We start from the raw sequence: 21863 nt of genomic DNA on the forward strand, positions 1-21863 counted from the left end.
TTGACACTGCATATAAAGCAGGGGAAGTCACAATACAATTTCTACCATTGAGGTGGGGAAGAACATACAGAATGAAATAGATGTCATGAAGTATTTACAGGAGTTGAGATTCCTTGTTTGCAGCTAGGGATTGCTTTTCATCTCACAAGACAGAGGAAAAAGTCAAGCATTGTTTTTTATTTTTTTCAAGTTTCTGGTTATCCTGTCATGCATAATACATTACGTTCTTAGCTTCTAAAACTAAATTGGCATAATTAAAGATTTTTCGATTGTTAAATGTTGTTTCTGATTGTTTCAGGATTTTCTAGGGCTGCTTTTAAAGTAATTTTACTATTTTGGAAGAAAATGCACAGGTTTTGAATTAAATAATATTCTGTGGAAAGAGTTTGAAAATGCATAATGGTTATACGGCTTTATAGGAGACAAAGATAATATAGTGCACGTGCATGTTTTCAGATTGCAGGCAGCATAAAGAGATAAGAAGAATTTTAGAAAGTTAATCTAAAGTGAAGAACCTATGAGAGAAGCCCAGATTATTGAGTCTGTCAATAAATTTGTGCAAAAGTCATAAAATGAAAAATGAGAAAATCTTTATTACTACTTACATGAAGTTAGGAATGTCTGGCAATGAAGCTGGAGACAGATGAGATGAAGAAAATTGTTACCAATGCTACTCCTATTGAATCTAAGAAATAAATTCTGGCTATAGGGTGAATCTGGCTTCCTTTCATGCCAACAGAAATTAGCCACTGATATCCAGGGGAATGAAATGGGACCTGCCTGACACAGTTTGTTTTGACTATGTTCTATTCAGTACTTTTTAATGAAGTAACTAAATTAGGCATAACTTGCTACAGCTCTAATGAACATATTGCAAATTATTAAAATTATAAAACTATGTGGCTTTAAATACTGTCTTAGAAGATTGTCATCCAAAGAGCCTTGGAAAGCTGCTAATGCAAGTGAATATTCTGAAAAGCAACTTATCATTGTTATTTTGCCATGAAAATATAATAGCAATAATATCCTTCTTTGGCCGTAAAATACTTGTTTATATTTTGAAATAAAACAAATTATTTGCTGTATTTTAACTCTACTTGTCTGGTGTTTTCTAAACGTCTTCTCTGAAGCACTCATCTGAAATGAGAAAAATCTGAAAAGGCTTTCTTTGAAACCTAGGGTAACTAACATCTTAAAAAAATAGCGGGCTAAATTGTACTACTCAGTTTATCTAACTACTGAAGATATGTGTTCAGTTTTTAAATATTCTATAAATTTCTGTATGACCTCAGATCATGTGGCTTTCTTGTGTGTTGTTTACTTGCTTCAACACATAACAGTTTCAAGTAGCCCTGTATTTTTATATAAAGTATTTATAATTTGTCTGGCCCTCAGTGAAGTTCACACGTTTATAATATGTCTAATTCTTTCGCCACCCTTACTAGTACTTAGCAGACAATATTGCACCCTAAATATTAAAAAAAATTCAAATTTAACAACTTGCTTTAGCTAGTGAAGAAGTTAGCTCAGACATCATTATACATAGACTATATTGGAACAAGAAAGATTAATAAACTAGAAGTCTACCAGGACTTCTGAAAACAGATAAATAAAAATTGCCATTCCATAGGGTAGTGAGAAATGCAAATGAATTCCAGGGGCCAAATTATGGGGGGGAGGGGGAGGCTGGGAAGAAAAAAAACCCTTTTCATCAAAATGAAGCTAAGAAAGAATAATGAGATTTTTTTTCTCCATTGTCAAAAGCACCATACAAATCCCACATAAAGATGAACCAGAACTCACCATCATAGTGTAGGGTATTTTGAATGCACAGCACAGGAAGTAGATAGCTTGCTATCTACCTAATAAAGTTTTGATTGATGTTAAGATGCAGCTTTAAAACAATTAAATCCAAAAATCATGTTGGCATAAAAAAGAACAAGATGACTTGACAATATGAAAAAAGAGTGTGTGCCTCCTCTTGAAATTCATCTGTCTTTTGTTCCAGCTGCTAGGTGAATATGCAGTAGGGGAAAAAAATGTTCTGCTTCAAATACGACAAGTAGATGGAATCTCTGCTCTCTCTCCCAGTTGCTTTTGTAAAAGCTATAAGCACTGTTCACTAAATTCCATATTAGATAGTGGGTAAATTATACTTGTTATGAGATGAGACTTCCTAACATGCTCTGCAAAGTGATGTGTAAGAGTTGTTTTATTGCAATTACTTCAGAAACCTTTGAACAGGAGGAACAGATTGAAGAGATGGTTGGTGGGAAAATCCATAGAAGAGAATCCTGGAGGCAAGCCTGACTGCCGCCAACCACATCTGCTAAAATCCCAATTAAATAGAAAATATGCCACTGTAAATTCCAGGTCTTGTGAAAAGATGGAGAGCAGGTGATTGTTACTGAAAGGTGTGCTGATATAAGTAAAGCCAAGTAATTGGTGAAAGTTTCTGGATGAGATCCTAATATATCTCACATGAGTATCAGCAACTTCGCATGCAGCGTATAAATTGCATAAATACTATGGTCAAGAATACAAATCCCATCTACTATCCTAGGAATGAAGTTCTGTGTTTTTTTGGGGTTTTTTTGCAACTGACTCTGCCTTCACTACAGTGAATGCAGTCAAAATTCACCATGGTTAGGTAAATCTAGACATTTTCAATACTGGCAGAGCTGATTCTTTCACGTCTTGCTCAGTTTCAGTTCAAACTGGTGTTTTGAAAGAGGCTAGCCACAAGAACTGCTTCCTCTAAACCTGTAACCTTGTTCCCCAAGAATAAAGCTTTGTCAGTTTGCAGTAACAGTGGACACCTCATTTTGTATCTTTCCTATAATAAATCTTAAGAGCACAAAAGAGCTCATACCTATGATCTCTTGCAAAACAGACCTAATAGAACTTAGTCTGATAATTCATGTAGTAACAAATACATCTATTTTGGCATGTCTATGCATAATTTAACAGTATCAAATATATATCCCCATTTTGGTTTATGAGGTGGATATAATAACTTTTGTATGGATACATTTTAGTTAAATCAGGGGTTTTCTTTTTCATTTTAAGTTTGGAGTTAGGAACTGTAAACCATGATAACAGGGTTTTTAAGATAACTCATTGAGATGTATTGTGGTTGTGTTCCATGATCTATCATAAAATAAAAAAACCAAAACAAGACAATAATTGAAAGGATCCCGAGCTCTTTTTTTTTTGTTTGGGTGTTTTTGTTGCCTTTTTTGTTTGCTTGGGTGGGGATGGGGGACAGTGTTTGGTTGGTTTTTGTATTTTGGTTTTTTTCGGGGACAATCACCAGTTAATCAGAGGGAGAGTTGTGAGTCGTGAAAATCCTGCTGGCCGCAGAACACACGGGTTTCTGCAAAACCTTCTGCTAGTCTTACACCGGAAAACAACGTTTTCGACGTTCAGATTCACTCTTTAATGAGAAAATAACTCACCACCAAACTTTCCCATTCCCGTCGGAAAATGCAGTTTTACCGATGACTGTCACACCGTGGTGACCGAACGCTTTCGCCTTTCTCCCCGGAGACACCGCCTCCTCACTAACAACGCCACACAAGGTGATCTTCTGCGCCCGCTGCCTTTCTCCACCAGCTCCAGAGCTCTGCACGCCAGTCCCATTCCTGCACCATCACGCCCAGACTCGGCTGCCGGGCAGGACCCACCGGCGGCCGGGCTCTCCCAGGGCGAGCAGAAGTGGCGGGCGCGGGGGGTCGCGGAGCCCCGCAGAGTCCGCGCACCCCGCGCGGCCAGGCCCGGCGGCGGCACACGGGGCCACCCGCGGCGGCGGAGCCGGGCGGGCCGCGGCGATTGGCGGCGGCGCTGACAGCGGGCGGGGCGGCGGCGGCGGCACCGCCCACCCCCCGCTATAAGCCTCTTTGCCGCTTTCTCACTGGATCTCATTTTCGCTCCGTGCGCTGCTGTGTTTGCGCAGTGGAAATCCGCACCGGGGAGCTGCTGAGGGGCGCCGTTGTCATGTGAAAGCGCACATGCTCTGCCATCCACGCGGCACCCCCCTCTCTTCTGCCTCCGCGTGTTTTTCTTGTTTTTTCCTAACGTAACTCCTTTCCTCCTGCTCCCCTGCTCAGCCCCTCGCCGCCTCTCGGCCGCCCAGGCGCCCCCCCCAGAGGCTCCGCGGCGGGCAGTCGCGGGGCGGCCGCCCCGGAGCAGCGCGCCCGGCGGCGGGGAGCCCGCGGAGCCGCGCCCCGCGGAGCCGCCCCGGAGGTATGGTTTTCCCGGCGGAGCAGAGCTGCGGCGGCTGCCACCTTCGCGGGTGTTGAGACGGGATTTGTGCGGTGCGGTTCCTGGGCTCCTAGCTTCATGACTGCGCGGAGCGGGGAACCAACACCATGCGAGGTAAGCGGGCCGGGGGACATCTCTCTTTTGGGAAAGGTACTGGGGAAGGGGCTGGGGAAGAGGTTTCGTACTAGGGGAGAGGGTCCGGGGGAGAAAGTTGATGAGTCGTGCCCGCCCGCCGGCGTGGCTTCTGACGGTGTGATTCGTGCACCGGCGGGGGCCGCGACCCATCTCGAGGAACCTTCCGCGTAGATGGTGGGCGGGCACCCCTCACGTACCTGTCCTGGGAAGCCCGGCGCCGCCCTGGCCCGTGGCGGGCAGGCAGAAGGGAGGCTCAGGTGCTTGGCAGTGTCTGTGCCGTGCAGTCCCCACCTGCAGCTGCCCGTGGGGCGCGGCAGGTGTCCCGTACGGCAGAACCCGCTGCCGCTTGGTCCCGGGTCGCTGCCAGCACGGAGAAGGGCTCCCCAAAAGTTATCTGGACTTCGTTCCCGAACTGGCACGTCGCCTAGAGGCCCTCATTTCCCATGGGCTGCTAACTGGGTGGGAAGGGTTGTGCTGCCCGGGATCCCCGTGCCCGCAGGTCCCTTCGGGCCCCCGAGCGTGTGCCGCGCAGCCCTGTCGTGGGTGGCGGTGAGAGCCTCCTCCAGGGCTTGCAGCCCCTCCCGTGAGGGTCCCGCAGGGGAGCAGAGTATGGTCACCGATGGGACACCCTCAGGCATGGAGAACTGCTGGGGCGCTTGTCCGGTGGGGCTGGAGAGAGGCTGCAGCTGGCACACCGGTCATCCAAGTGGGTGTGGAGGGCTGTGGAAGACGTGGGAATGCGTTGTTTCCGTGTCTCCTAGGGCCGGACTCCCCTGGGCCCCATCTCCGGGCCAGGCGAACACCGGCACCAAGGCAAGAACAGCCCCTGCCAGCCTCGGGCGTCCGCGGGGCTTATACCGTTCCTCCGCCCTCATCTTCCACATTGCCCTTTATCACCCAGTTTGTCAGACCGGTTGCTTGCCTCAGCCACGGCTTGGTAAAAGGGACAAAAAGTAGTCTCTACCAGGGTGCTGGAACGGAGGAGAAGGGCTAATGTGGAGTGGGGCGCGCTCGGGGTTGACAGCGACATTGCATGCAGATTTCTTGGATCTTCCATTTAAGGACGGGGGACACACACGCTAGAAAGAACTTTAAGCTAGAATTACATCTTGTTCGATGTCAGCTTCTGTAACAGCGTGTCTTAGCAGCAGTAACAAATCACACGTGTGTAATTCACTTTAAAGGAATTGTAACTTTGACATTTGTGCAAATCAACATAAAAAGACCTTGTTCTCCCCCAGCGTTCTTTGTTAGGGTGCTGGCTGTGGGGCATCTGGCAAGAACTTGCTGAACAGTGTTTGTTTTTCTTAAGAGCAACAGGAAACAGAGAGAAAACACTCAGTTCTGTAAAGTGGCCCCTGTTGCAGCTTTGCTGCTTGGGTTGGGGGTTTTCTGTTTATTTGAGTTTGGGTTTTTGCGGGTTTTGGTTTTGTTTGTGTTTTTTGTTTGGGTTTTTTGTTCTTTTTTTTTCTTCGCACAGGAGCGCCTCCAATTTGAGTAAAGCCGGTCATTGTCTCGGGTTGTTTTCAAAGTGTGCGCATCCTGTGACCCCTGGTCAGGAACCCCATCTCCCCTTTTTCTAGGCACTTCATCCATGCAAGCCATGGCACCTGTGCCTCTCCTCCCATGACTTGGGGTGGTCTGTGCAAGGGTGAAGTGAAATATCCTCCCTCTTAGACGCTTAGGGAGAGGGAGGCAGATCTTGCTGCACATCTGGTGGCATCTCTTGCAGGATCTACCCTAGCTCTGTAGTCATTTTTGCCACCCCTTTAGCTGTGCTGTCAGCTACTGTGAAGAGGTGCAGCTCTGCCCCTAATATGCAAATTAATATTTGCACTGTATTTATGCTTACTCCATGGGGAATTTACAGGTAGGGAAAAAAGGGCTGGGATGGATGGAGGAGAAAAACAACAAACGGGCAGCTTTCATCCTTGTTCAAAACTCATGTGCAAGAGGTTAGTAAAGTGAAGTTTTACAACAGGTGTGTCCGAGGCAAGAGCAATGCTTCACACCCTCTCAAATAAAAAGGAACATTATATATTAATTGAACATCTGTCTTTGTGACTTTCCAAATAACAGAAATAAATGAGTGTCACAATTCACAGGTTGTGAGCTCCCATGAATTCATGCTTTTAGAGAACTGTAAGCCTTCTTTTGAAGGTGTAGTTGTTTTCAATTATATTTGCAGTTGGTTTCAAAGAGGAAAATCTCAGTCTTGAGTATGTGAGCTGTTCCTGCAAACTTTCCCAGCTGAGTTGTGATCCTTCCAAGCTGCAGTTGATGCAGTTAGCACAGCCTGCCTGGGTTGTGCAGAGACTGCTGTGGTTCATTACTGCTTCACATTGGAGATGGAAGCCAAGGAGAGCAAATACCCAACCTGTATTACTGCCTGGTGAATCCCAACATACTGGACAGTCACATAGACAGTCAGTCATCCCATCCTGTGGAAGCCAAGCTAACATTTTCTGCTATTGTGCCAGTATGTTACAGTCACTGGTCATATACTATCCAAAATAATAATTTTCTGCACTTTAAATCTTGATTTAAATCCCATTCTGCATATGTAGCCATACTGACATACAGCAGAACAATGTGCAGGAGACTGGGAATTTGTTGGTTTGGTACTCTTGTTGTTATGGTACTCTTGTTGTTATGGTAGGTGCAAATATTTCCCTCTGAATGGAAAATGGAATTTTGTGAAGTTAATGACTTTTATACCAGTATTTTATAGAGCCAAACATAGATATAAAAGAAATTTACAATGAGCGTTCACTAGTCTTCCTTCCATCTGTCCCACTCCTGGCAACATCCTGTGAGGGAGTTAAGAACATAGAATGTGTACTTCAGTATATTTTTTAGAAAAAGAGAACAGAAGATGCACTAAAATGATTGTGCTGTTTAACTGAAAAAGAAGACTTACTTTTTTTCTTGTAATTTAATTCTTACTGAAATGATTTGTTAAGCTTAAAGCTATTACAATTCTGCCTATAATGCAGCTGCTATGCAAACTTGTAAGGTTGGCTGTGGCAAAAAAAGATGTCAAAATATCTACTTTTACTCTGGGAACTTGCTACTCGTGCACTTAAAAAAGCCAAGTTTGTGATCTTAACTATTTGAGTTGTGAAAGTGACATTAGTACCCAAGTACTCCACTTATTACAAAAGTAATATTTAAACTTGTAGTTGAAACTCTTACTAAAAAGCTTTTTCTGATACATTTTGAAGAAAAGGAGCACCGCAAACCCCTGAAGCCAAATTATTTAAGGGAGTTTTCTGTGTAGTTTTTTCTTGTTGGTGTCAGGACTGAGCAGTAGTGCATGTTACATGATGTTATGTAGTTACTCCATTTTCTTAGCATGACTGAAATATTTGTAAGAAATTAGAAGGTTGTGATCAAACAAATGCTGTTGGCAGTATTTTGAAGCAAGATATTAAGTAACATATACTAGTAGACTGGCTAACTAAGAAGTTCTCCTGAATTGAGTATGTGAATGCAGGGATCTTTGGAGACTCATTAACTTAAAGGAAAATGATTTTGCAGTTTTTTTTTCAGGAAAAGTAAATATGTCTCTATTTGAAATATGTAACAATAATATCCTAAAATATGTCAATGAACACTGACTATTTAAAGGAAGGACTTAGGACCTTACCCCACCAGTGTAAAGCCAATTTGTCCTCAACAGTGTAGTGCATCTAGCTATTCCTTAACTGGATAATGTTATTTGACTTCACTGGGACTCCTTGATAGGTGATAAAACACAAGTTAGTGGTGTTGAGTCTTTGCAGGTAAAATGTAATAAATGAGAGTGCATGCTTAGAAAATCATGAGTCAGTAATAAACAGTATCACATAATAAAAAATGCAAATGTGTATAGTCAATTCAGTGACACCTCTCTAGAATGAACAAAAGTAAAAGGGAAAGCATGAGAGCCCATTTGTACCTCAGCAGTAGTTTTACTTTGCATTGGATCATACTTATATTCCATGTGGTATCTTCCATTTATCTTGAATTGTAATATGGTATGGTACTGGGGGTCAGAGGAGAGTACATAATGAAAGTTCATCAATAGATAACTGTATGGTTTAATGTAATGTAGATATTATATAAGGTTTTTTCATAATATAATTTTTTTTAAGTTACATTTGTTGTTCATAGATGGAAATCTGGTGGCAGTTAATTTAAAAACTGTGAAAATACCATGTGCATTGACTGGAAATAATTTCTCCTTTGTGGTATAGAAAATGTCTGACTTCCGTTTTTGGACTTTTACAAATACAATGACAAGCAGTTGCTTGGTATGATTTTCTAATTTGGCAGTACAGTAGTAGAGGTCATTTAAATTGTGTTCTATGGTTAAAAATTATTTTTGGAATTTGAGGAGTAAATCTATCAGGAGAAAAAAAAAAGTATTCTGAGTAAACAAGAATTCTGGAAGTGATCATTCCTGTTTAAAATGTACTTGTGATAATTTGTGGAAAGGCTTTAGGGTGCTGTTGAAGGCATTGCTGTATATCATAGTGACGTTTGCCTACTCGGAAGTGTATGGGTAAGGTTTACCTTCAGCAGTACTGAGTGTTGTTAAACAGTTCCAGGACCCACAGTGTGGGCACTGGTTCCCTGATACAGGAAAGTAATGCAAAGGGGTGAAAGGTTCCCAAGTTAGCAAGAAATTCCTACCTCTCAAACAGTGAAGTGAATTCACAGAAATCAAGATATGCGCTGTGAAATTGAAGAATGTATGCTTTGTAGATGAAGATGCACACAGGAGTAAATATTGATTGAACTAATCATCTGTTGAATAGAAATGAGCTTTATCAGTACAACAGTATAATGGCTTATGTTAACTAGCCCTTTTGTAGTCCATACCCTGCCCTTTCAACCCATGACCCTGTCCATTTTGCTTTTAATGAGGGAAATCACAGGTGTTACAATAGCATTTATGGTAAATTTGGCTAAATATAATAGTTGTTCCATAGAACAAAATGGAAACAATTAAAAAGATATTAAAAGAGAAGAAAATCTGAGCATTGCTTCACAATCACAAGATAACAGGAGTGTGTTAGTGGTTACACTGCTTAACAATTCTAATATGCTGTCTTAGATCAGTTGCTGTTGAGCTTAGTAATAAACCTGTTATATCAACTTAAATCAAAGTGTAAATTTTAAAAAAACTGATACATTTGAATTTAAAATCAGTTTCTTTAAAGAGCAATTTTAACAGCTTTGTACATTTAGCACAGTTGGGGCTTTCCGTAATGACTTTCATAGACTAGCTTTAGATGTCAAAATGTTGTTCTTAGTGCTCCGTGTTTAAAAAAGTTCAATGTTGTTTTTTCTTCCGATTCTGTATGCAGTCTGGCAAAGTCTGCAGTGCAGCTTGGAGAATAAGACATCACACAGTGTCACTGGGGGTGGCAGACAGAAGGTGCCTTTTGGATTGTGCTATTTCCCTGTTTGTTTCTAATATTGGTTTCATGAACATATTAAAAACTCTTAATATATGCACAGGATTGAGAATACAGTACAGCTATGATGGCCTGGTCCTTGTTTGACTGAACAATGCTTACTCACTTGAGTGGTCCTATTAATGAGACGTTTGGCCCTCTGCATTTTTGCAGTCTTGGAACTATTTTTTGTAAAGCAGAAATGTTTGTGCTTAACTTTGCCAGACACATTCGGCTGGAAGTTTATGCAAACAGAATAACAGCTGTTTCTGCCTCTGCTACAAGTATATATGCTAATTTAGTTTGACATAAATGTTGTTACTTTGCTGTTAATTGTGAATTATTTTGATGAATTGCCAATTAAAATGGATGTACACAATTTTTATGGAGGATCTATGCTTTTACTGCTGCACAAAAATGCAATAATTTTTTAAAATCTTATGTTTATCTGGATCATGGCCGTTTTAAAACCACGTACTTACTAAAGAGTAAACATCAAGTAATTACATTTTCTTGACAGAAAAACTAATTTATAAAGAGTTATCATGGGCCTTTTTAATGTGAGTAGTTCAGTTAGATTTTATGGGACTATTCACAGAAATAAGGCAAGCTGAATTTAAGGCTGCTTTTTCTGTGTCCCTTGGAAACCCAATAATATGATATTGTAAGCAACATGAGTGATATAAAGGCCACAGGGAATCAACATTATAAGAAGCATGCCAAATTAAAAAAAATCTTCTTGCTCTGAGATTTCAATAAAATCACCTTCTACTCCTTACTGTCTGCTACTCTTTAGTGCTTGAATACAGCTGTTGACTATATAAATATTTATATAAATGGAAAGAAATGTTTGTAAATATGCTCCATGTGTTCTCTGCTAAGGCTGACACATAAAAAAATATTCAAAAACATTTTTCTTCTGCCAGCTACCAATAAACTACTTTGTTTAATTGTTAGGCTTATGCTTATTGCTAGTAAATAGTGGCCAAATCAATCTTTAAGTAAAGATTAGGAAAATACATAGATTTGTAATACATTTATGCATGAATATGCTACACAGGGTAATAAATATTTTAGTATGGCTAAAAAGCAATATAATTTTAAGGGCAATTTCAATGACTATTACAAAGTCAGTCTATAAAGCAGTCTGTCTACTTACAGATGTTCTTGAGATGGTTTCACATTTAACTGATTTGTTTTAGTTACCCATGGTCACTTAGGTTTCCTGAACAAGCAAACTCCTTCCATAACAAAATTACTCTTTTTAAGAGTCATATTTCTATTTCATCAATCCGTGGTATTCATAAGTGAGGTTATCCTTCAGAGTAACACTTCTAAACAACACATGCATTCCCATTGCATTTAATTTTTTTCCCTCTCTGAATCAATCCTTTGGAGGAAAAATGTCTCTGCTCTTACAAGCAGTGCATTTGTTACAAGTTCCAATTTCTGGTGGTTTTTTGGTTTTGTTTTTTCTCTTTGTTTTGTGTGGTTTTTTGTTGTTTTTTTGAATGAAGACATTCATGGGGGAAAAGTACTTAGATCAAAAGAAGGCAAAAAGAAATTAAATTGCAGTTCGGTCTACTGTCAAAATAATGAGCTGTCAAGAGGGTAGCATATTATGTTTTGTGTGGTCTCAGGTGAAATTATGGTTCTCCTAAAATAAACTTCAAATGTAAAAAGTAAAGACAAAGCTGCTTATAAATAAGGAAGTCTTCAATTATTATTCCCATTACAACAGGAAGTAAAGAGTCATAGACTTCATGCACCTGAATAGTTTGCAGAGCTTAAGATTATTTAGTGTGCATTACACATTAAAGTTTACACTTGTTTCAGAGATACTTGGAAGCTATAGACTCAGTCCAGAAGTGGATGGCGGGTTATCTGTTAGCTAGTAGACTGAGAACTGTGCAGCAAATAACTTTCCGAGAGGCTTATTGGAAATAAGGATCTTTTGGAGAAGGACAGTTTAGTGATTTTACTGTGTGTGAACTGTATAAAACTGAGTTTAACAAAATTAAGGACCATATTTTCATTACAAGTGCTGTTTAGAGACGTTGATGTGTATTGTCTTCTCTTTCCTTATTGAAAAATACGTCTGGTTTTGCTAGGTGATGATAAATTTCTGCCAGTTAACTTTTTGATTTGAGAACCTGCCACAGAAGTGTGTTTTGGAAGTCCTAAGACTTCCCTGCTAGCACATTCTTCCTTGGTCATTTGTGCATGTTAGCAGTGCACCAACTGATTTTGCTTTTCTAAATAAGATGGAGAAATGAAAATAAATATTACATTTCAGGTCCTGGCTGAGTAGTGAAACAGGCACTCTGTTGTTTCTTTTCTTACTTGTCTGTCTGGAAGAAGAACGAAACAGCAGCTGGCTATGAAAAGCATTGCTTACTTCAGTGAACATTGTTTGGGGGATTTTGTACAATATTTGTACAATGAACTGTATTCGATGATTAATTGGAATGAACTGAAAGAGGAGACCATGTACAAGAACTGAGGCCAGACATTCAAATGCAGCGGCAGCACAAGTATGAACAAATGCAGCTCAGTCTAGTGGCGCAGAGAAATAATGGCATTAGAGAAGACATGTATTAATAAGGCACAGTGCCATGAGTTGATTTCATCTTCATGAGGAAAAGAAACTTCTTTTGGAAACAGTGTCACTGATGATCAAGGAGAAATTAATTTAGTTTGTTTAGGAAGTTATATTAAACCTGTCATTGTTTTCTTTCAGTGCATTATGCAAGCTGTACAAGTACTGGTCATTGGAAGTGTCTGTCAACAAGCCAGACTTCTTTTAATGACACAAATCACTCTCTCTGTAGAAATATATATGGAAATGGAAAGGTGATACAAGGAATACCAGCTTAACTGTTTTGTTTAATGTATGTAAATCTATAATATATATGCACTACTGCACCAAAATCTTTTTTTAGATATACCTATTAGAATACTGGGAGATTAGCACTAAAAATTAATGTTGCATTGAAGACAGTAAAAATTAGCAACACTTCCAGTTTTCTCATTCAGAAATCTCCGTATTTTATTCAGAATACTAGTTTCCTCCTAGCCATAGCCAATTTTGGAAAATTCAGTTTATATTAATCTCTCACATGATTAGTTGCAGTAAGGAGGAAGATTAAAACAACGATGTCAGTGGAGGCAAAATATGGTTGATTAACATCCACTGAGAGTAATTTAAACTACAAATTACTCCATGGCTTGAAGAATGTCAACATCATGTTCCACTACAATTTGTAAAGCAATTCTATGTACTTATGAAAATAAATTCCTTATTCAGACCTGGTTGAGAAAAAAGGCATTACCAGTGCTGTAGCAGCTGTTACAGTATTAAAGATGAGACTTCAAAAGTATCTAGTAATCTGCATAATTTAACTCAAAATTAATATATTATTAAAAGATCAGAAAAAAAGGTATTGCATGCAATATCTGCTCTAACATTTAGAGAAGCAACAATAATGACACAAAGATTTTTTTGGAGAAACTGTTTATATGTGATAGTTTTTCAAGCAAATGTATGCTACAGTAAATTACATCAAGTGAAATCTGTCTGCAGAGCTGTGTCTCTTTAATTTTGAAATAGAATTGCTATAGACTTTGCTAGAATGTTTTATGTAAAAATCATGGTACAATATGTTCTCATTGGTTGTTTACAGCCCACTGATTTTTAGAAAATGGAAGAGCTGATCAGTTTTGGGTTCAGTGGATGAGAGGGGAGAGAACTTGTACTGTCCTAATTCAGGTGCCTATGCAAAAGTCAATTCCTTTGTTTATGACTGGTTTGCGTTTACCAAAATTCCAGTATTCATTTTTGAAAATTATTTGCCAAGATGTATTCTATCAGCAATTCCTACAAACTCTAGTGGAAGTGCCATGAAAAGAGAACACTAAATAAGACCTTTTGCAGCAAGCTATTTTCAGGCTTCAACAGGATTGGGGAGAAAAAGATTGTACCAGCTGCATCATAAAACTGAAGGAGAGAAATGTATGCTTTCAAGAGGGAGTTTAATCAGGAGCAAGAGAAAACGGGGAGGAAAAGATTAGTATAAACAACAAACTGAATAGAAAGGGTGCTGTTTTGAAGCAGAGTTATGTGCAAGAAGTAAGTGGAAATGTGAAGGAAAAGAACAGAATATTAAAACAGAAGAGTGAGGGAATGGAAGGGATTTTGATGTGAACAGTCCTGTACTATAAAGTGCTGGACTGTTCAATTTCCACTCATTGCAGGTGGAGTTAACTACAGTGGCCCTGCTATTGGAAATGAGAAAGAAAGAGAGAAGTGTAAGTAACAGAAAAAGAGAAGAAAAATAAGGAAGAGAACAAATATATGATATGAATGTATTCACTGTGCTGCTTTGTATTACTTGTTGTTGCATGTAGATTTGTTGTAATGGGGCTTCAGACTATTTGGTATTCTGCTAAATGCTAACGTAAGACATCCACTTCCATTCATTTACTGTGTATATCCAGAGCTCCACTACTCAGGAATGCTGCAGGTTGGGACATCACATATACAGTTACGTAAGCTGGCTGTGCAAGCTTGGCATTCACTGCACTTCAACCAATATTTGTGAAGTTGAGATGTCATTTGCAAAATACATCCAAACCTGATCTTTTCAAACTCTGGATCGAATCAAATTAGGTTTGGTTGGATTTTTTTCCTATCTTTCAATTATTTTTTTCTGTTCCTCTTTCTTTTTCTGAATTTTTTTCAGTCACTTTTGTTGAAAAGCAGTGCACTCAGAAAAGTACTTGACACTGAAATTCATTCACTTGTTAGAAAACATATAATTGGTTCCCTAAACCATGCATCCCTGTGTATTACAGAAAGTTATTTTGTTCTTTTCAACCTTTTGTTTCTTTTGGTTTGCTTTGCTTGGGATGTGCTGCAAGGAGGACATAAGCAGTTTGTTAAACCTTGGCCGGGTTACATCTCCATGAGGTACCTCTATTGCATTTGTATGCCTGTAGCCTTGGAAATAGATGAGGTGCTTGAGAGCTGAATATCTCCTTCCCTATTGCTTCTTGGTTGGCAGCACCTGCTCTTTTTCCTGTCTGATAAAAGAATATGCCAGTAACTTTCATTTGTTTGTGGGTTTGGTTTTTTTTGTTGTTTTCGGGGTGGCATGTTGTGGTTTTTGTGGTTGTTTGTTGTTGTTTGTTGGGGGGGGGGTTGTTTGGTTTTTTTGTTTGTTTTGTGGGGTTTTGATGGTTTTTGGGGGGTTGTTTTTGTTTTAAAAAAACTCATATTTGTTATGTAGATTTTAGCCTTTGAAGATGGTGGAAATATATAGCAATAAAGGGATAGTGTCCTATCTGATTTTTGTAAGACAGGAAAAACATCTTTAAATCTTTTCTCCATGCTCAGAAGAAAAAGAGAAATAGAGAATGCTCTTACGATGCTCTCCATTTCTCCAAGACCAGGGTGATTTTTAAGTATATTCCCTTGACTAACTTTTCTTTCTATAGCATCCCGACAGAACTTATTACAGGACCAAACAATTGCAGAACTCTCCACGACCAAAAAGAAAAATATCTCATTTTTCAGAAAACTACACTGGAAGTGTAGGAGGTACATTTATATGAAATCTCTTGATTTCCCACATCCCTCCTGGAATTTTCTGTAAGTCCTAAGCATAAAACAGGCAAAGAGCCAAGCTGTCATCCGTTAACATCTATTTCCTCTTTTCTCAGGATCAGTTGAGCTAGGGGAATGTATATGTATCAGACTCTTTATGCTATTACTGAAATATTTAGGAATGCATCTGATTTTTACCTAATTTTAACCTGCATTATCTATTTGTGCATTATATATTAGGGCACAAATGAGCAGCAGGATAAAATAATTTGAGGAAATGAATGCTATTAAATGCATATTGTGATTTGTCATAATCTCCAAAATAGCATTTTTGATACATGTTTCATTGTGAAACCAAGACAGAGGATGATCTCTTAGTTTACTGGCAGGAACAATATGAGTTGTTTAGGAGTTATATTTCACTTAAGGAATAAGGCTATTTTTGTGTGTGCTTAGAGCCCAACTGTTGATATTTTAAGGAGCACTAAACAATATTTTACATGCTGCTCAAGAAGTTAACTGAAAAGGCTTTGGATTTTAGATGTGCTTATAGAAATGTTTCGTATTTTATGAGGGGATAGGTGGTATTTTGATACACTTATGTGTAGAATTGTTGAACAGCCCCTTAAAAATTATTTTCCCATTATGTGAATTCAAAAAAAATTTACAGTAGGAGATGTATGCACATCCAAGCATACAAACTTTCCTTAAATAGCTATGTATTTTTGTTGTTTATAATGAAGATTGAAAAGAGAAAATAAAATGCCATGTTGCAATCCTGTTTTTTATTTCTCTTAGAGCTAACCACTTGTTATGATGTATGTTTATTGGGTTTGGGTTTTATCGCAGTTCACCTTTTAGACTTTTTTTTGTGCTGCATTCATTTAAACTCCCATCTCTACTGCTCTCTCATTGCTGACTGCCTCTCAGTACATTCATATTCTTCTGGTCTTTGTGGTTATTAATTTTGTGAGCTGGTTCTGTAACAGGCATGCTGGCAGACTCAATAGAAGAAAAGGTGTTGAGCTGTTGAGGTGTTAAGGGTGAACTTGGAACATGATACTTCTACACTCATCATTAGAGTCATTAGAAATGCAGATTGAAGAAGAGTCTCCATACCAGACAAATCCATAGCTACACACGCATTAATGCTTTCTGTAGTGGCGTTTAGCAACTATTCATATACAAGAAAGCCTGCTGAGTTATGTTGTTTAATTTATTTTGTTCTGCATGATGGTTTCTAACCGTGTGACAGATAATAGTTCCCCTTCTGTTGCAGATATGGTCAGCATCTTGTACATTAAGGAAAAGAAGTAGAAACCTTTTGTACAATGAAATTTTGTCAAATCAGTTAAATTGGAGCTTTCCTAGGCGTTCTGCTCTCAAGTGCCTTCACACATGTTATATTCTTTAATTGAAAAAGGTGCCAGATTGATGCCTCTTCTGTACCCTGCAGAGGTTTAGGATCTGTTCCTGAAGGGATTTTTGACATGCAGACATTTGCATGGGTGGGGTGTCTGATGTCCAAAATCCTTGTCAGGCTGCTCTTGTTTGGTGCAGATCTGATGGAGGTCTGGGGAGCTGAACTGCCCATGGCACTGGAGCTTGCTCTGTCCCATGCCGCTTCCCTATTGTGCCTTGAGAGTGACCTTGAAAGACCCTTTTCCTGTGGCTATTATAACCTTGGCCTAGCCGCTGACAGTGACAACAGGGGTGCCAATTAGTGCTGTGTGGTGGGGTTTGTTTTTCCTTTCTAATGAACAAAGTCCATTGAGGATTGGATTGACACCACCAGCTTACTTCATGCAGGCCACCAAGTGCCATGGCATTTTTATTTTGCTCAGTCACTGCTGACCTGGTGTTGAACCTTTGTGTGTAATCTGTATACAGTCTCTGTGTCTACCATTAATTTTAAATTGTACTTGGTAGAAGAGGTTTGCTTCTGAAGTAAGGTATGTGAGTAAAGCATAGTATTATGTAACAAATATGTAAAATATCTCAAGCTACTTCTTGTGGTTAGATGCTGAATTTGACTCTGCTCTTACAAAGTTCACAAATTTTATGAAAATTCTGAAGAATTAACCAGACATACAAAAAGGGAACAGCAGGAATGACGGGAGCATTCCAATTTTGCATAAAATAAAGAGAATTGTGTGTTACACAGCTTTGCAATCTGATATAGAAACATGAGAGTCTCTGTTCTGGTCCAAACGTCTCCTAAGTGATCTTAGGAAATCTTTGGTTTATCAGGACCTTTCTGTCAAAAGTATTTAAACATACTCAGACATACCACAACTTCTAAGGTTTCAGAGATAGAAAACTGAGCTGAAAAATTAAGTTCTCCTGTGGAGCCCAGGATTAAATCAGTCATTCTGAAACATTATTTTTTATTTTTCTGTCAGATGAAAAGTTACTTTACTTTTTATTTCTTCTTTTAAATACACATGAACAAGTTTTTCTTAGCGTCCAGTAGAAGTGGTAGTTAGCGTTTATTGAAATCTGTAATGCCAAATTTCAAGTGTGATGTATATGAGGGTGTGTGCTAGACTTGTTAGCTCAATGCAACAGTCTTGACTTTTTGCTTCTGCAGTATTTTTGATATTTTAAAATTTTAAATTATTTGTTAGTTTTCATAACTGAGGAGGAAATAGATTTTACAGTTCAGGTTTTGGTTGGGTTTTGTTTTGTTTTTCTTTTCCCACCCAGTGAAAGCTGTGGTCCTTTATAGTGATGTGTATTATAAGCATGTCTGCAATTTAAAGTCCTGTGGTAATGAAGCTAGAGTTGGGAAGTATTACAACTTTGTTACTACCAACAGTAGCAGTCAGGAAAGCACAGGGAGAGCAGAACTGGGTTGTTATTAGATCATAATAGGGCTGCAGATTGGACTGTGGATATATCCTCTTCAAATAGCTGTCTTGGTGTCTTGAAAAGAGTAAGTATTAGAAAAGAGATTTTCAATACATATATGAAAAGAATCATGTAGATGGTGAAATAGCTTAGCAAAGTCTACCAAAGGAAAAAAAATTCGCTCCAGTTCAGTACATTAATGTGGCTACATTTCTGAGAAGGAGATAAGACTAGAAGCAGGAGGAGCAAGTATATGACTGTGTGAGTGATATTGTGAAGTGAGGTACAGAGTTCTGTGTAAAAATGAGAGAATTTGGGGAAGATGACACTTCAGCCTCTCAGTACATGTGCCTCCTGAGTACATCTACTTCCATCACAATGGGCTAGAAGAGGTCTTTGTTTTAGTAGTGCAGTGCCCCTGAGATCTAATTTAGCTTTTAGAGCAAATTCAAAAAAAGTGAGCAAGAGAGAACAGAACAAAGATGGAAGTGTGCACCACAAATATTGGTATTGTAGTTGCTTCTGTAAATTCTTTAAAAGAAATTCTCCTGACTTGGACTTCTGCTAAAGCAAGACTGAACTTTAGAGATGTATATTGTTTCATTATCCAGCTGTGATAATGAGGAGATGGTATAAATGTGTATTGTAGGGCAGCAGTGCCTTTGTTATTCTTAAATAAGAAGCACAAAACCATTAAAGACAAGTGTTTCAGAATAATTTTGCTTCTGAAAATATAATTTTTTATTAAGTCATACTGTTAGAAGCATATATTGGATCTAATTCTTTGAGCACTGCAAAATTTCATTCTCAGGAGTCTAAAAATTTCAGAGTATGACATTTCTTACTCCTTTATTTGAGCAACTTCTCTGTGCTTGAGAGTTCAGAATGGTTTTGCCTTCATTTAGCACGTAATTTTGCAAAGTTCATCTCTGGCCCTCTGGATTTAGGGCTATTGTGATGTTTTTGCATAGGTTTTTCCTGTAGTTTGCAAGTATGTTTTCATCATGAATGAAGTTGCATTGTGTGTTTATATACCCCCATTAATCTTGCCCAGTAGAACACTTTACCCCTTGAGTATTGCCATCAGCTCTTGATTTTACCACATTACAAATGTGCCTTGTGGCTATTTCAGAAACCGAATATGAAAAATTCAGTGTGGGGAAGTTTGTTTTGGAGTAAGGTAGCATTCTGCTATCAGTACAGAAATACTGCTTTGATATTCAGGGTTGCAGACAGATGCAGTAATACATTTTTGGTTACAATTAGATGAGATTAGATGAATCTCCCATTAGTTGATTTTTTCTCCCATTAGTGAGGTTTTATTGGTACTTTTATGGCTGATCCACTTGTCCTGCAGGTTCATGTCTTATATTAACATTTCTGTCAAAGTGTATTTGATAAATAAAACATAGGCTTGTCAACAACATATGGAAAACTGATTTCAGTCAGCTCAAAAACAGGCATTTAAAAATGCATACTACTAATAAAGTCATATTTATACTTTATTTATCATCTGATTTTGACTTACTTCTTTTTCCTTGTCTGACGAGTAGTAAATACACTACTACTTCAACAAACTTGTGCCTGCTGGCTTGTGTCACCTCACCTTGCTGAAACTAGTTTCTGCAGTTGCTAGGCAGCCCCATTTGAACCAGCTGAGAGCGCAGAGTAAGTCCCCTCAGCAGCAGATTTCAATTAAAGATCTGGACATACAGCTGGTTTCTTTGGATGGTCATCTCCAATAGTAAGAGCAAAGGCTTCCTGAGCTATGCTGTGCAACGTCTTGATTCCTTATGGTTTTCTGTAGTAAATTCCCTCTGGGTATCTTAGAAAAATATTTAAACAAATAATTAAGCTGTTTCTGTTTTCTCTTGTATACATCGATGTGCAGGAGAAGCTACTGTTTGCATTGATTTCCCCCCCCCCCCCCCCCTTCATTTTCAAAATAGATTTTATCCCTTCTGTGGTGGGTTGAGGAGAAAAACAACTGAACATGAACCAACAGAAAATAGCATCTTAATCTACGGTGTGATTAAGGAATCCCTCAAAGATGCTGTGCCAATGTTCCCTTTTGCCAAAGAAGGAAGCGTATTAGACATTTTCAAAAACATTTTGGGATATGATTGGAAGTATTACATCTTAAGCAAAAATGGTGAATAATGGAGAAGCTTTGGAATTAACATATTACCTTGCCATTCTAAAATAATTTTTTTAAAGTCTATTTTTTTGTGTTTAGGAGTCAGCTGGGAACTCAAAATCTATGGAAAGGAAATTATATTAGAACTATGTGTGCTGTGTCATGGCTGGAAAAACAGAAGCGACAAAAGCAGGTTTTAGTATGGTGTCATTTGATAAAAGTCTGCTTTAGTTCTGCTAGCTTAACCAAGTTAAATTAGTTACACAATCTAAAGCAGAGATTGAAGGAGCACTTTTTCCAACATGCAGCTATCTTGCACTACCAAAATGTACATATTTTACTATTGCACATTGTTTGTGGGCAGAATTTACCCATTTACTTCATGTTTAGAGATATGTCTCTTCTTCTCTTGTCAACACTCTCTTAAGATACATTTTTCTACCAAAGGTGGTACAGAATTTGCTTCTCAGAATAACGCTGCACTAGTGCTTTCATCCAAATCCTGATAATGGATAGGCCTTACCTATTACTTACTCTTTCTATGGGGAAACATTACTGAAGAAATAAGCAGTAAGGTAATAGAGTACATAGAGAGACCATAGAGAGCAGTACATCTTAAAAGGTTTTCCACAGCAATGCAGTAAGATTTACTGCAATTTGTATTCTGATCTCTGTTGCCAGAATGCAATTCTGTAGTTTCCCTTAATTTGCCAATGTTACTGTAGAGATCTTCTGTAGAGGGTTTTTTTTTATTATAAATGTATCCAAGGGCTTGCTTTCTCACCAAGTTCTGTCCAAATGCAAAGAATGTTCCTGTGCTCTGCAAAGAAAAAGATGCCGTGTGTCCATTTTTAAGTAACCATTTGGCTATGTCTAAATAAAGAATTCCTGAGGTTTGTTCTCTCTTCCACTCTTTCTAGTTGCTAGATATGGTCACTGGGGCACCATTAGCCTGGATACTTAGTTCACGAGCTTTCCAGGCATCTCCGTTGAGATGATCACAGTGCTACCCAAAGCTGGTGCTCCATACAAGCCCCTGTGATCTATTCCATATTGTGTCTTTGCTGTCTCATTTAATGCCATTGTCCATTCATTAGGAGGTTCTTCCATTGTCTTCTTGCCCCCCACCATGTGAACTTCACATAACCCTTTGGATGTCAGCATAACTCAGTAGAACCAAAGGGGCTTGACATAGAGCAATATGGGATATTAAGACAAATTATCAGGACATTAAATCAAGGGAAAGGGATTCTAGTATAATATATTCACTTAACGCTCAACAAGGGCCAATAAAGCTTATTATTGACAACAGTCAAGCTTTGCTTCTCCTTGTTCAGGCTGTAGATAAAGAATCACTAGAACTCCTCTCATCCTCAAAAAGAAAAAGCTAAAAAAAAGTGCTTTTCCTTAAATGTCTGTTTTATTTTTG

At 38.9% G+C, this 21863-nt stretch overlaps 1 protein-coding gene across 1 annotated transcript in view; it reads left to right on the forward strand.

Annotated features, from left to right (window-relative positions):
• Positions 1–4569: 4569 nt before the first annotated feature.
• Positions 4570–21863, forward strand: part of RORB (RAR related orphan receptor B) — a gene marked incomplete at both ends in the record, with an annotated part of 125317 nt that continues 108023 nt past the window's right edge. The window contains 2 exons of the mRNA XM_082301658.1: positions 4570–5335; positions 14097–14150. Coding sequence (XP_082157784.1) covers positions 4570–5335; positions 14097–14150 — 820 coding nt within the window. The remainder of the gene's footprint in view (positions 5336–14096; positions 14151–21863) is intronic.

Source organism: Coloeus monedula (genome assembly GCF_965178545.1).
Source record: "Coloeus monedula genome assembly, chromosome: Z".
Classification (NCBI taxonomy): domain Eukaryota; kingdom Metazoa; phylum Chordata; class Aves; order Passeriformes; family Corvidae; genus Coloeus; species Coloeus monedula.